This window comes from Eurytemora carolleeae, unplaced genomic scaffold, assembly GCF_000591075.1.
Source record: "Eurytemora carolleeae unplaced genomic scaffold, Eaff_2.0 scaffold256, whole genome shotgun sequence".
Taxonomy (NCBI): domain Eukaryota; kingdom Metazoa; phylum Arthropoda; class Copepoda; order Calanoida; family Temoridae; genus Eurytemora; species Eurytemora carolleeae.
In genome coordinates, this window is record NW_019396155.1 from 215,004 (window position 1) to 230,126 (window position 15,123).

Here is a 15,123-nt window from a genome sequence, read left to right on the forward strand (position 1 = left end):
AAATACAATATAGATATAAATTTATCCTTGAATTGATCCCGTAATCCCGCAATACATTTAGATGTCGTCTTTGTTACAGCGAGTATTTCGGAAGAAAACATATATTTCATAGTAAAAGCACAAGAAATCACAGGGGTTTCGGGATAATTTAAATTTATAAATAGGATTTAAAAGCCATTTAGAAAAGATTTAGGGGCTCCAGCAGCACCCCAAATCCTTGATTTAATCAAAGAACGTGTTAAAAAATCCTATATTAAGAGTTTTCAATAAATTAGCGGGTTTCCTGTCAAAATTCTTAACTAAAACATGACATTTTAACATTTTAGAGAATTCTCATTAAAAAAAATTCTAAGCAGCCAAGCCTTATTTGACATAAATAAGAGGTTTATGGAATAAATGATTTTGGCTGACCCTCCCCTCCCACTGTGGGGGGGTGCTCAATCATTGCTTAGTGGGGGGGGGCTGTGCTAATTGGCCGCTCCTAAACAGGGGGGGGGCTGAACCCCCATAGCCCCCCCCTGAATACGCATTTGATCAGAAAGAATTTAAAAAGTTATTACGAAAATATTTATTGGTTTTTTATTCTCAGATAAATAGTATCTTTGTGAATCGCGCCTGGCACTCTCCAGTCTTAATCTAATATGTTGAGAATTTCTTAAACTCTGAGAGCTAACCATATCTCTTAATAAATCCAGCCACGGAGACAGATCTAATCCTAAATATGGACTTTTTGTAGGTTTACAGGTTTACAGGTTTACAGGTTTACAGGTTTACAAATTTACAGGTTTACAGGTTTACAGGTTTACAGGTTTACAGGTTTANATATTTATCAAGCAAGAATTTTTTGACACTTAATTTAAACCCAAGCTTGCTCTCAATTTGTTTAATATTAGGATCAAAATTATTCCATAACAAAGGAAAGCTGAAAAAAGGAAACTTTTTTAAAAAATCATTTCGGACCCTTGGTAGAAAAAAATCATCACCATTTCTTAGAGGATAAGGGTGATCCGTTAAGGCTGAATTTTTTATAAAAACACCATCGTAGTTAACAGTAGAATATTTCTGATCTATAGAATGCATAATTAATAATTGCTGTTGAATTATTAGGTCAGGAAGAGGCAGAATATCTAATGATGAAAATAAAGGTTGAGAGTGGGAATTATATGAGGCTTTAGAAATTATGCGTACGCATTTCTTCTGAAGCAAGTATAGTGAGTTAATGTTTGATTTACTAGAGCAGCTATAAATAGGCAGGCAATACAGAATATGAGGATGGATGAGCGCGAAGTATAATGACTTTAAGGCTTTACCAGTAAGAATATTCTTTGCTCTATTTAAGTAAAAAATAGATTTAGAAACCTTGTTACGAGTTTGTTTGATGTGATAATCAAAACTTAGATTCTCATCAAAATAAATGCCGAGCATTTTAAAAGCTGGTACTTTGGACATCTTTGAAATACGTTCAATAGGAAAAATTCTGGTTAAATCAGGACTTGAGTTGATGTCATTATTATTAAAATGAAATTGAAAATCAGGAATGGAGGGTTGCTTTGGATGAAAAACCATGATTTTAGTTTTAGAAGTATTAACACAAATCTTGTTGGCTCTCAACCACTTACCTAGTTTTTGAAGTTCAGTGTCAACAAAATTTCCTACCTCAACAATATTTGAACCTTTAGCTAATCCTGTAGAGTCATCGGCAAAATGGAAATTAGATAACAAGTTGGATTTATACATATCATAAATATATATAAAGTATAGGTTCTGTTTAAAATTTATAAGTCATTTATAATAAGGTTTGAAGCCATCAGAATCATTTTTTGTGTTCAGCCTAAACACATGACCGTTAAAAGGCATAAAAGTCATTAAAACTTGTCTTTCTGATGCGCAGTGTTCAATTCCTTCTTATAATCTTCAATTTAAAATGTTTCTGTCAAACTTGACGAGAAGTTTTTGAGTTTTTCAAAACAATTCCATATTATTTATATTCACATAACAAAGATGAGTTTTGATTGAATACTTTACAATTTAGCAGCAAACTCTGTTAACCTTGATATTCTCTGGACCCAAATTTAACACCAAACTCTGTAAACCTTGATATTCTCTGGACCCAAATTTAACAGCAAACTCTGTACACCTTGATATTCTCTGGACCCAAATTTAAAAGCAAACTCTGTACACCTTGATATTCTCTGGACCCAAATTTAACAGCAAACTCGGTACACCTTGATATTCTCTGGACCCAAATTTAACAGCAAACTCTGTAAACCTTGATATTCTCTGGACCCAAGGAATTATTCTGATTGCACTGTGACCTTAAAAGGCCAGACACTCTTTGAAAATATATTTCCTGCAACAATTTGTTTCTCTTTTAGTCTGGTTGGTTAGCTGGGTGGTTGGCTGGCTGGATGGTTGGTTGGATAGCTGTTTGGATAGCTGGTTGTTTGGACGGTTAGCTGTTATGGTTGGTTGGTGGTTGAATGGTTTGTTGTTTAAACTGCTAGTTAATTAATCGGCTGGTTGGTTTGATGGCCGGCGGGTTGGTTGTTTAATTGGTTGTATAGAAGGTTGGTATGTTAGTTTGCTGCTGCCTATTTGGTTATTGGATGTCTTGTTTAATGACTGGTTGGTTGATTGGTTGATCGGCTGTTCGGTTGGCTAGGTAGTTCTCTGGTTTGTTAATTAATTATTTAGTTGTTTGGTTGATTGAAAGGGTGTTTGAATGTATGACTGGTTGACTGGTTGGTTATTTTGCTTGATGCCTGATTGGTTGATTGGTTTGCTAGCTGGTATGTCAGAAAAACTTATACAAAAATTATGAAATTTGATTATGATATTTGACACTGTCTAAAACTCTGAAAAAGTTTATATTTAAATTATAAAATGCTATTTAATGAATAATTTAACATTGAAAGTTTAAAAAAGGTTTGGTACCAAAGTGCAGAATTAAAAGTTGAAGAGTTTTTAAAACATTCTTAATATTCATTCATATAAATTTAGAACTTGTCGTATCACTACATCGTTAAACTTGATAACAACTTTTCTATTTCCTCGGCATAAAAGAAAGTTGAAGAAAGTTAAATTAGAAAGTAACGAGTACAGTGTTAGTAAGTATGTGATGTATCATACATGTAAACATTATTAATTCCTAAACGTGCAATTTCAGTTTTCACAAAAATAAGAAATCCGTGAAAACTTTAAAGAAAACTTCGCAATTTACGAAATCATCCGTCAGCTGCTTATGTCTAAATAAAATGGAAGCAAATACAGGACAAGTGATAAAAACTGCGCTAAAGAAGGGATTTGATGGCGGGACTTCAGGGGCTGCTGCAATGGCAATACAGGTTAATTAATTCTATTTTTTATAAGAATTAATTACTAGTTTAACTCAATTTAATATAAATTAAATAATTCAACAATTATTTTTTTAAATCAAATAAAATAAAATATTAACTTATGTTTTTTTCCCTAAATCAAGCATTAAACACATTCACCATGTCACTTTTCAAAATTTGAGGAAAATCGGTTCATGAGTTATGATCGGACATCCAAACAAAAAAACAAAGATTACAACTTTATGTATATACATTTTGCATGCATCAGTTTAATAATGATTGTAATATTTTGTGAAAGTATGTCATTTATCTTTAATCTATCTGACGTCTAGGTTTCAAGTTTGATGTGGATCCGAACAACAATGAACTACCAGTACAGATACGGGACATCTACCACTCAGGCATTCAAAAAGCTTTGGACAGAGGGAGGACTAAGGAGGCTATACAGAGGAGTTGGACCAGCCCTCTTACAGGGTCCACTTTCCAGGTATACAGGGACCACTTTCCAGGTATACGGGGTCCACTTTCCAGATATACAGGGTCCACTTTCCAAGTATACATGGTCCACTTTCCAGATATACAGGGTCCACTTTCCAGGTATACAGGGTCCACTTTCCAGATATACAGGGTCCACTTTCCAGATATACAGGGTCCACTTTCCAGGTATACAGGGTCCACTTTCCAGGTATACAGGGTCCAAATTCCAAGTATACAGGGTCCACTTTCCAGGTATACAGGGCCCACTTTCCAGATATACAGGGTCCACTTTCCAGGTATACAGGGTCCAAATTCCAAGTATACAGGGTCCACTTTCCAGGTATACAGGGTCCACTTTCCAGGTGTACAGGGTAAACTTTCCAAGTATACAGGGTCCACTTTCCAGGTATACAGGGTTCAAATTCTAAGTATACAGGGTCCACTTTCCATGTATAAAAGGTTCACTTTTCAGGTATACAGGGTCCAATTTCCATGTATACAGGGTTCACTTTCCAGGTTATGAATTGACCATGTAACTTTTTACATGAAGAGTCACTTAAAATTGTGGCGACAGTCCCATTAGATTAGGCTTTTCTAACTAAAATAAGGAATTTAGAAATTTAAAATTTGTTTTGTGGCTTTAGTAAAGGGTTCGCAAAGTTTGATCTTTCTTTAAAACTTGAAAGTATAAGATATAAAACTTTTAAAACAGTTTAAAAGAAATTATAAGCTTGGTTGACAAACAATAGACAGCCTATTTTCCCCTTTTAGATCTCTTTGCTACCCCCTCTTCCCCCCATTTCTTTTACCAAACTTGAGATTTTCCTTAAACAGAGCTATACAGTTGGGATCGGGAATAGTGCAGACGGTGAGAAAATAAATGCTGAAAATGGTAAACTTTAAACTGTAACAACTTACTCAAAATTCATGCTTTCAACCTTTAATTGGTCTCCATCGATCGGAAATATTACATTGTGTTTGAAATTGCTTTAAAAGTAAAAATTGTTTGTAATTTGACTTATGAGCTGTTACAACTAAAAGATGTAGAGTGAGATATTCTCTGTTGCAGGCAGTGTAGTGTAATTGCAAGCATAAATTAACAATACAGCTAACATATTTATCTCTGAATTTGATGGAATTTTTTTTAAAGGGAGTGACCGGCAATGTTGATCTGAGAATGTAGTATTTTGGAGAAATTTTTTAAAATTCATTTTAGACATATAAAACGTTTTAATGGTGTATAATTACTGAGCTTGAGCGCAAAGTCGACGTTCAAAATCACCCATTTAGGTTAGTTTTGAGAATCGGTTTAAAAAAAATCCTTTAATAACGACGCCGAAAAAAGTAACAACGATATAGTTGTATAAAAACACGTTGAGAAAATAAAAATTAACTTTTATCATCTAAAATAAGTAATCTTATTGAGATATTGGTATTTGAAATGTCTCATCGTTCTCAAATATTTTCTGTAGATTTCCTGGAATTTTATCGAAAAGACGACATTTGAAGAATTTGAAGAACTCTGAAAACAAATTCGTAAAATATAAGAAATTTACTACTATAAAGATAAAAAGAAATAATTGATTAAAACATTGATTTATTGAGAAATATACTCCTAAACATTTGATTCGTTTACTGTAGAATTTTTGTTACATTTTTGTCGTCGTTAATGAATAATTTTTAAAAAAATTTTAAAAATGAACAATCTATAAGGGTTTTAAAAATTGAATATGCGCTCTCACTTAACAAATATGCACCGTAAAGACGTCTCATAAGTCTCAAAGGAATCCTAAGTTCAACTACAATACATTGCCGGTCACTCCCTTTGATTTGAGTGTTGGTAATTGTTGGCAATTGTTGTTTTTGTAACTGTAATTTTAATGCAGGTTCGGAGATACAGCTGCCAATGTAGCCATCTTATCCTTATTAGAGAAAAGTGATTTACCAGTCATTGTTAAGGAACGAAATTCAAATATTCAACATATTTTGCTTCAATGTTTTTTATGCATAAGTTTATAAAAAGTTTATTAACAGTCCCACATTACAAGAAGTGTAATTTGTCCCGTATAAAATCAATGTGTTGTTTTCTTAACCAATCAAAAGCAAACAATCAAAAGAATGTCGACGTTTAAATCTTCTTCTGGAAAAATGATAATATTAAATTGTGGCTTCTTTATAAAAGTAACTTACGGATTTGAACAGACATATACAAGTTTTTAGATAGAATAAGTACAATATCTTGCACATTGTTACTCAGATAAAGGGGATTCAGGCATTCAATTCCATAAAATTTTACTTTTTGTGCGTTGATGGCGGGGTTGGGGGATTAAAATTACACTGACACTTCCTATATATAGAAGGTATGATTTGATACCTCGTCCTCACATGCCTTATTTGCATTGATTTTATTTTTGACCTCCAGAGGTAAGCAAATTTTGGAGGTCACGACCTCCAGGATCATCTGAGGTTAAAAAGGGTATCAGAATAGAATCGGAACAGCAAAAAGCCTATGATTTGATACCTCATCTGACTTATTTTCATTGATTTCATATTTTGATCTCCAGAGGTAACCAAATTTTATAGGTCACGACCTCCAGGATCATCTGAGGTTAAAAAGGTGTATCAGAATGGAATTGGAACGCCAAAAAAGCTATGATTTGATACCTCAAAAAATATGAAAAACACGTCTGATTTTTTTTATAATGATTAAATTAGAGTGAAAAAAGTGGTATTTTCCCGTATTGTCTATGTTCATGGAGGTCAATGATCTCCTATCTCAAATTTTCTTCATGATCTTTGTAGATGACCACAATTAGAGGCTGCAAGCAAAATTTCAGCCTTCTATCTCAATTATTAGGACTAAAATTTGGTGTCACAAAGTGTCGAATTGCCCCCCTCCCTCTCCCATTTTATACTTTCTCCCTTTTAATCCTTAATAGCACATAACACTTGTTATCGTTTTAGTTGTCTACTGTTGTTTACATGAACAACAGAATAGGGGGGGGGGGGTTAATCAGTAATATTTGAATACAGTAAAATTATTAGTCGGGAACAGCATCTCTAGCCGCAGCGTCCTGGAGAATAGTAATTATGCCAGTAGATACTCTTAAAACTACTCTTCAGGTAAACACATCACGCAAGTTAGATATTTAGGCATATTATTAGATAAACTAGAGCTGAGAGCTTTTGTGTTGGATTCCCATAATTCCGATCTCTTGATCTATATATCCACAGTGCACTGGGGATCCTTTGAATTTTACACACCATCTGCATTATCTCATGATAATTGATATCAGCAGTTTCTCAGCTCTCTCATTGGTTGAATGCAAAATTCCCCGGTTTCCGAAAGGCTCTGCATGTTCCACCTTCGATACTCTTCACATACAGATCAAATCAATTTGGAGAGTATCAATAGATCGAAATCAAGCATTGATCTCGATATCCCCAATATAAGAGTTCGTCCCTTAGGATTTAAAGTCGATGTGTGCCCCTCTTTCTTGTGATAATTTCAGCAGCCTACATGTAACCACTTTTCTTCGTACATTATGAAAAACAGTTCGCAGATTTTAAGTAAAGTTACATAAACAATCTTTATATTTTTCCTGTACAAATGTATGTGGCAAGTGTACAGGAAAAATGAAGGTTATAAATTTCTGAAACAATAATATATAATTTTGTGTATAGTAAGCATTGTTAATGTTGATAATGCTGAAACTGAAACAAAGTTTAAAGTTTAAAGTTGAAGCATTTCATTTTACATAAATACTCATCAGGAAGTAACATACATTTGATTTAATCTAGAACATGGCTGTAATTTCAATTTTAAACATTAAATATAAATTAAACTCTAGGCCAATATCCATTCATCTATCTTATTATAGAGTTAGAATAAGGAATGTAGTCCGTCGTCTTTGCAATAAGGACAGAGTTCAGGGACCAAAGGGAATCGGTATCATAGGTATAGATCATGTATAGTGACATACAGTACATCGGATAAATGAGAGTTGCGGCATCTGTGTAGTGTGTATATTCTGTGTACACAGATCTGGGGTATGTAAACAGTAGACAGTTCTTCTACAGCGTGTCCCACGAAACATGACAATAGCAAGACGACTTGAAAGTCGTCTTTGGTATTTGAATTTATTTGTGACATTTAGTCTTTTATCTAGTTTAACATGTATGATTCTTGAAACAATTATCACATAATTCTCCTAGCCCTGGCATTTCCAAAAAGTGGTCTGCGTTTTTTGTGCTTTCAATATTACCGGAGATATAAAGAGTTTGGTTCAGAATTCAATTTTGTTAAATAAAAGCAAAATTGTCGAAATCTGAACGAAATTCTTCATATCTCGGGCAATATTGAAAGCACAAAAAAGGCAGACCACATTTTGGAAATGGCAGGACAAGGGAAATTTTGTGATTATTATCTCTAGAAATTTACTTTTAAAATTAGGTTGACAAAATAAACGCAGCAAATTATATCAAAAATCAAGACGACATTCAAGTCGTCCTGCAGACTGTCATGTTTCGTGGGACACCCTGTATACCAATACCATGTCATGAATGTATGGTTTATAAAACTGCAAATTGAGAAATTATACGTTCATCAGTAAACTTGAAAAATTATCCGATGGGCATAACAATACTTCTCCGAAACATAAGAGCTTATACCCAGGTAAAATATCTATTCTATTTTAAATAATTTACATTTCTAAAGTTTCTGAAAAATAAACATTTCTGCAACAGAGCTAGACTATCCCTCCCCCGTTTATGTCATTTTTGAAAAAAGGATGGAAAGCTAGACCAAGCAACGCATATTTTGTTTTATAGAATGTAAAATAGTTTCAAAACTGGATTCGTCTTTAAGGAATATTTCATAATTTTTTCATAGCAAGGGGGTATAGATGGGGCTTTAAGAAAGAGGCGGGGGGGGGGGGTGATGCCCCGCCCACGGCTACCATATATGCTTGAAAGTTCGGTTTAACCCAAATTGAAATGTCATTTTAAAACATGAAAAACTGCTGTTCTTTCTAAATTTTCAACAAAATTGACAGCCCCCCGCCCTGAACCCCTAGAAAACATTATGTTAATGATGCAGATTTTTATTTTAAGAAACAAATCTTCTTAGAGATAATCTTTAACTTGTTTAGGTTTCATTATGCTGGGTCTGCCAGGAGATTTAAGTACTGCATGAAGTTCACATGTTAAGGAAATAAGGAAAATCAAGAAGTTTTATTTCAAGAAATCTTTGAGAAAAGAAAAAATTGGAGTTAAAGAGTACTTCACAATAATTAGAAACCCTATTAAAATATTGTTTTTTTAATAAATAAATTGTTAAGCCCACTATGTTGTACATTATTTATAAAATTATTCTTACAGCTTCGTCAGATTTTGCATTTGTTTAATTCTTGCAATTTGGATAATGTATAAAGATTTTAGATCTTTGTTAACCATTTTATGTAATTGTGTCAGGTACTCTCCGTATTGTTATCATGGCAAATTTTTACTGTTTTTGCCCTAAAAATGTTAGTTTTTGGCCTTGGCCTTTTATTACAAGTTAATTTACTTAAACATAGGCGTATTTGATGTTCAATTTTTGACACATGCATATGAATAGCAATATAAATTGCTCGCGAGAACAAATAATATTTTTTCGGAGTAAAATTTTGTGCACAAAAACTATTTTTGGAAAAACATTTGTTTATATGATATTGGATTTTTTCTAAATTCAAAAACTTTGAATAATTGTCGTAGTAAATTTAATTTACCCTTCAGTTAAAGACGAGCCTGCCCGACTCACGAGGTACTCTTTAAACCTTTTTCTTATTTAGATACCGTCGTTTTTAAATCTTTTTCTGGGCCATTTTTACCGGTCCTTTTTACTTTTAAAGTTAAAAATATGGATATCTTACTCATTTTGTTTTAATATCACAAAGCTTATAGTGGCCCTGTATCAACTAAATATTACGTCTCAGTTCCTTTAGGGGCCATGGACAAATGCTTAAGAACTTTTCTCTAAATTTTTATTCATTATCAAAATAACGTCTACAAAAATCCCCCTCTTCTTTATATGTACATGTTGACCTTTTCGTCAAATTTTGAGGGGACTGTACAATTTCCCTGTACACATTGCCTATCAGCATTCTATACTGTTAACCTTTGTTAGATTTGGTCCTCTACTCCTAGTTCCAATATAACATTAATATGATTTGAATAAATCCAAACTCTGCCTCATCTATTGTTTTAATTAAGTTTGGAGATACTATACCCCCCNTACAGTTTTAGAACATAAATTCAAGCTGTAAACCAGTTTTAAAGCTTATGTACTGCAATATGATCATAATACCCCTGGTTCTCCTGATATCCTTGGTTCTCCTTATACCCCTGGTTCTCCTGATACCCCTGGTTCTCCTGATATCCCGAGTTATCCTGATACCCCTGGTTCTCCTGATACCCCTGGTTCTCCTGATATCCTGATTTATCCTAATACCCCTGGTTCTCCAGATATCCTTGGTTCTCCTGATATCCCTGGTTCTCCTGATACCCCTGAATCTCCTGATATCCCTGGTTCTACTGATATTCTTGGTTCTCCAGATTTCTCTGATATCCCGGGTTCTCCTGATACCCCTCGTTCTCCTGATATCCCTAGTTCTCCTGATATCCCTAGTTCTCCTGATATCCCTGGTTCTCCTAATACCCCTGGTTCTCCTGATATCCCTGGTTCTCCTGATACCCCTGGTTCTCCTGATATCCCTGGTTCTCCTGATATCCCGAGTTATCCTGATACCCCTGGTTCTCCTGATACCCCTGGTTCTCCTGATATGTCTGGTTCTCCTAATATCCCTGGTTCTCCTGATACCCCTGAATCCCCTGATATTCTGGTTCTACTGAAATTCTTGGTTCTCCAGATTTCTCTGATATCCCGGTTTCTCCTGATACCCCTCGTTCTCCTGATATCCCTGGTTCTCCTAATTCCCCTGGTTCTCCAGATATCCCTGATATCCCTACTGAAAGTAACATGAAAGCTTAAACTAAATTAAAACTTTAACCGTCAATCAAATCCTCCTTTCTTTATTTTTTTTTAGAAAACAACACAGCCCTCCTGTGTAGTTTATGAAATACACTTGATTAGAAAAATCCAATCATGTTCACAAATCATTTTCATTGCTTCAGTCTACAAGCCCCTTTCTATACATATACTTTGCTTGTCTGTCTGTCTGTTTGTTTGTATCTAATAAACGTCAAAACGACTGAATCGATCGGGACCTCGCGTGACCCCAGGGAAGGTTTATGGATGATTGAATTTTTAAAAATTTGCCTTAACAAATTCGATTTTTGAAAATTTTGAAAATCCGCGAAATCTTTTTTAAAATCCGCTAAAATTTTGTTTGTTTTGTTTTAATATGTATTCAAAAAGAAAATGTTCACAATTGAAATATAAGTTGGGCGCGAAGCGCTCTAAAATCCGAGTCTATATAATTTGATTGGGTGTCTGTTTGTTTGTATCAAATAAACGGCTGAACCGATCGGGCCCAACTTTTTTGTGGGACCTCAAATGACCCCAAGAAAGGTTCATGAATGATCAAAATTTCAGAGATTAGCCTCCAACAAAATTTGATTTTCATAAAATTTGAAATTCCACGAAATTTTTTCTATAAAATCCGCGAATTTTTTGTTCTGTTTTGTTTACAATGTATACAAAGAGAAAGTGTTCACGTAATTGAAATAGAAAATTGGTTTTCAAAATTGATTAGACGTTCTGATTATTAAAAATTGACATCTACGGCCTGGAGTTTTCAAGTACGCACTAATGAAAAATTAACAAGGGCAGGAAAAATAAAAACCTGTCATTTGACCCTGCAATTCCTCATGAAAGGGCACTGAAGTGAATAATTACAATAATTTTCAAATATTTAGATAGGTTTTATTTCATATAGTTTTCTTCGTTTCTAAGAATGTCTGCAAGATGAATGAATAATAATAATGAATCTTATTCATGATACCAATATATGAATAGAATATATAAAGAATTTCAAAGATTGTTTTATGTTGCCAATATATAAGAAAAACACAATATTTATAGGGCAAAATCAAATTATTGGAAAATCAGGGAATTTAATTAACAAAGAACATTTTAGTTGTAATTCCTGTTTCAATGTGTGATATTAAAATAAGAATATTTAAATCCTAGCTTGGGAAACTACAGAATTACCTGGAATCTAATTGTTCCCTGTAAACTCAACTTAGAATTATTACAAGCAAAGTATATTTCCGTGGTTCTACAGAGTTTTCTAAGAAAAATTTGTCTGGAGTTTTTAAAAAAGCTGACAAACGGTCCCAAATGGATCGTAACTTACGATCAGACATTCAAACAGACGTTTACGATATCTATGCAGTATATATATATATATATATACTGCATAGATAGTTATAGATACAAAGATAAAAGTTTTAAAAGTCTCAAAATTTAAGTACTAATAAAACCTCAGATTAATCCGTAAAGAGCTCTATTTTAGTTGAATCAATTGAGTTTTAAATGGCACAATTTTTCTTTAGCTTTGTAAGTAAAAACATTTTTGACTTTAAGGAAAATGAAACATAGTTTGAAACAAAAAATTAAATTCCAACAGTTAATTTAAATAAATGATTCTCAAGAGAAGCATTTATTTAAAAACCAGGAGAAAAGACAATCCTTGTTAATCCTAATTTAAATTATATTATCCCATAATTACCATCTTAGAAATTAAATGAGGTGGTACCAACCTAAAATTCTTAAATTAGCTATAATGTTATATAATGTTATATAATGTTCGACTAATTTTATGATTTTAATTAATACTCGATCCAATGACTATGAAACACAGCCATTAGTGCATGTCTGTGAAAAAGTAGAATTTTAAGGTACTGGTAAAACAATTTGCATAAGATTGCATAAGTACAAGATTTTACGGATCCATATTGGATACAAACAAACAAACGAACAAGCCAAATTTATATATAGATAGATATTTATATATAGGTTGAAGGGAAGGATGGATTGAGACTACTAGGGAATAAGATGAGACTACAGGGTCCTGCTGTATTCTGGTATGGTAGTTTAGCCGCAGCTTCAGCTACTGCTGTAGGTCACTTTCCTTGGTTTTATACCTTCAACCAACTACAGGCTGTTATACCTCAGTATTCAGAAACATACAAGTATTTATTCATTTATCTTCAGTCAGAATTTGGTATACCACAATCAACAATAAAGTTAAAAGAAGGGGGGGGAGATCTTACATGCCCCTCTTTTAAGGAAGGGTCACTTGAAATTGTAATTAGAGTCTCTAGCTTTAAAAAGTGACACTATTTCTAATGGCCAAGTGTTTACATCATTCTCTCGGCCCCCTTTCAAAGTTTTTACAAAGGAATTGAGACTTTGCCACAAACTTTTATTTTCTAATCCTAATATCTTCGCTACATGTCGTGACCTTAGATATTTTAAAATATAAATTATGTTAAATCAAATAATTTATTTGTTTAATAGGGTTTCCAGCGAAAAGGAAAAAACGCATTTCGCAAAAATATTTTCGCATTTTCGAGAGATTTCGCTTCATTTATTTTCTCGAAAAAGTTTGCGAAATGCGACCGAAAATTTATTGCATTTTTCGCGAAACGTTTCGTTCGTTGGAAACCCTAGTTTGAAATATCAGGTGGGGTGGCAAAGATATATGATTAAAAAATTTGGGTTTGTGGCAAAGATTCGATTCCTTTCTATTTAAGGAAGCTGGCTCGTAATGCATTGATTGGTTTCTGCTCCAGTGTAGTATCTGATACTGTATCCAACTCTCTCAGGGTTATTAAAACAACACGGCAAACCTACACTACACCCATTAGGTATATATATACAATATGTTCAAGGATAGATTCATTTTGATAGGGGTGCTCCAAATATTGAATTGCTTCAATAATTCTTCTGCCTTTTTAAAGTTTTCTTACAAATGTCCCCAAAGATTTAGAAGTTTCAAAACTCTATAATTGACATTTCTTGAAATTGATGAGTAGCAGTTACAAATTGAATAATCCTTATCAATGTTTTTAAGTTAAAGATCTGAAGTGACCCTCCATGCAAAAATGACAATGTCCGATTCAAAACAGTATACCCTTGAAACCTATATCTGATCAATTAATGTGGAAGATATTGTAAGATATTGTTCGAAACAGTGTTAAATTCTGGTAGTTATTCTAGGTTTTACTTTAGTAAAAATCCGCAAGCCGTTTTTGTAGAGAAACTACAAGTGAAAATATAAACCATTAATATCTAATTCATACTTGACCAGACAAAACTTTTAAGGGTACCGTTGTGAATCGGGCATTGTCGTCTTTGCATGGAGGGTCACTTGAAATTAAGCTCCCTGTAAGAACGGCGGCTTTTATTCCGACTTTTACCAGTTATAACTCGTGCATGGTTCAGTGCATGTTTTTGCTTTTATCACTTACAGTTACAGATCTTATGTTACATTCATTCAAATTACAACCAATAATGGTTAAGAGAGATCCTGGCTAAATTAAACAGTAAAAATTGCGCCGATCTGTAATTTATATTTTTAAAATATTTAGTAAAATAAATCTACCCTATTCTTTATATTCTAGTTATATTGGAGTAGTAAGGGAGGTAGTAACTAAAGATGGTTGGATTGGATTGTTTGGACGAGGATTAAAAACAAGATTAATTGCTAACGGAATCCAGGTGAAGGATTTCAAGATTATATTTACTTATACACCCATCCTTCCAATTCTAAATACTAATAACAATTTAAGAATTTTGTTGAAATTTCAATTTATTAAATAAAAGCAAGATTTTCTCATTCTGAAAGAAATCATGCATATCTCTGGTATTTATGAAAACACAAAAAAGAAAATGTTGAAATTTCAATTTATTAAATAAAAGCAAGATTTTCTCATTCAGAAAGAAATCCTGCATATCTCTGGTATTTATGAAAACACAAAAAAGAAAGGCATAAGACCATTCAAAGTCACTGATCAGTGTTTTGGCCGAAGTAAGTTAACATACATATATCATAATTAATTTTAGGGTTTGATGTTTTCTGTTCTTTGGAAATATTTTATGGACCTTCAAGAACAAAATAGAAAGAAAACAGCATAGAAGAGCCATTTTTTATTTGTCATAAGTATTAAGATGAAAATATCTTAGTTCAATCGTAACTATTTATAACAAGATACAGTTTTAGAACATAAATTCAAGCTGTAAACCAGTTTTAAAGCTTATGTACTGCAATATGATAACAAATAAAGTGGATGCTTACATAACATT

At 33.2% G+C, this 15,123-nt stretch overlaps 1 protein-coding gene and 1 long non-coding RNA gene across 2 annotated transcripts; both read left to right on the forward strand.

The window, feature by feature from the left end:
• Nucleotides 1-3,078: 3,078 nt before the first annotated feature.
• On the forward strand, nucleotides 3,079-15,119 carry LOC111696668 (uncharacterized). Its single transcript, XM_023466358.1, has 8 exons — nucleotides 3,079-3,344; nucleotides 3,668-3,822; nucleotides 5,699-5,771; nucleotides 6,858-6,935; nucleotides 12,832-13,007; nucleotides 13,572-13,685; nucleotides 14,442-14,538; nucleotides 14,884-15,119. The coding sequence occupies exons 1-8, from the start codon at nucleotides 3,255-3,257 to the stop codon at nucleotides 14,953-14,955; spliced, it is 855 nt and encodes a 284-aa protein (XP_023322126.1). The 5' UTR covers nucleotides 3,079-3,254; the 3' UTR covers nucleotides 14,956-15,119.
• LOC111696670 (uncharacterized) lies at nucleotides 8,301-9,155 on the forward strand. The gene is made up of 2 exons (XR_002764135.1): nucleotides 8,301-8,487; nucleotides 8,963-9,155. It is a non-coding gene; the product is annotated as an uncharacterized LOC111696670 (long non-coding RNA).
• Nucleotides 15,120-15,123: the final 4 nt, after the last annotated feature.

Excerpts from the sequence above, each read along its gene's own strand:
- LOC111696668 (XM_023466358.1), top strand. The coding sequence starts at position 3,255 with ATGGAAGCAAATACAGGACAAGTGATAAAAACTGCGCTAAAGAAGGGA. Across the intron at positions 3,345-3,667 it reads CTGCTGCAATGGCAATACAG|GTTTCAAGTTTGATGTGGAT; the intron begins GTTAATTAATTC and ends TCTGACGTCTAG. Across the intron at positions 6,936-12,831 it reads CTCTTAAAACTACTCTTCAG|GTTGAAGGGAAGGATGGATT; the intron begins GTAAACACATCA and ends ATTTATATATAG.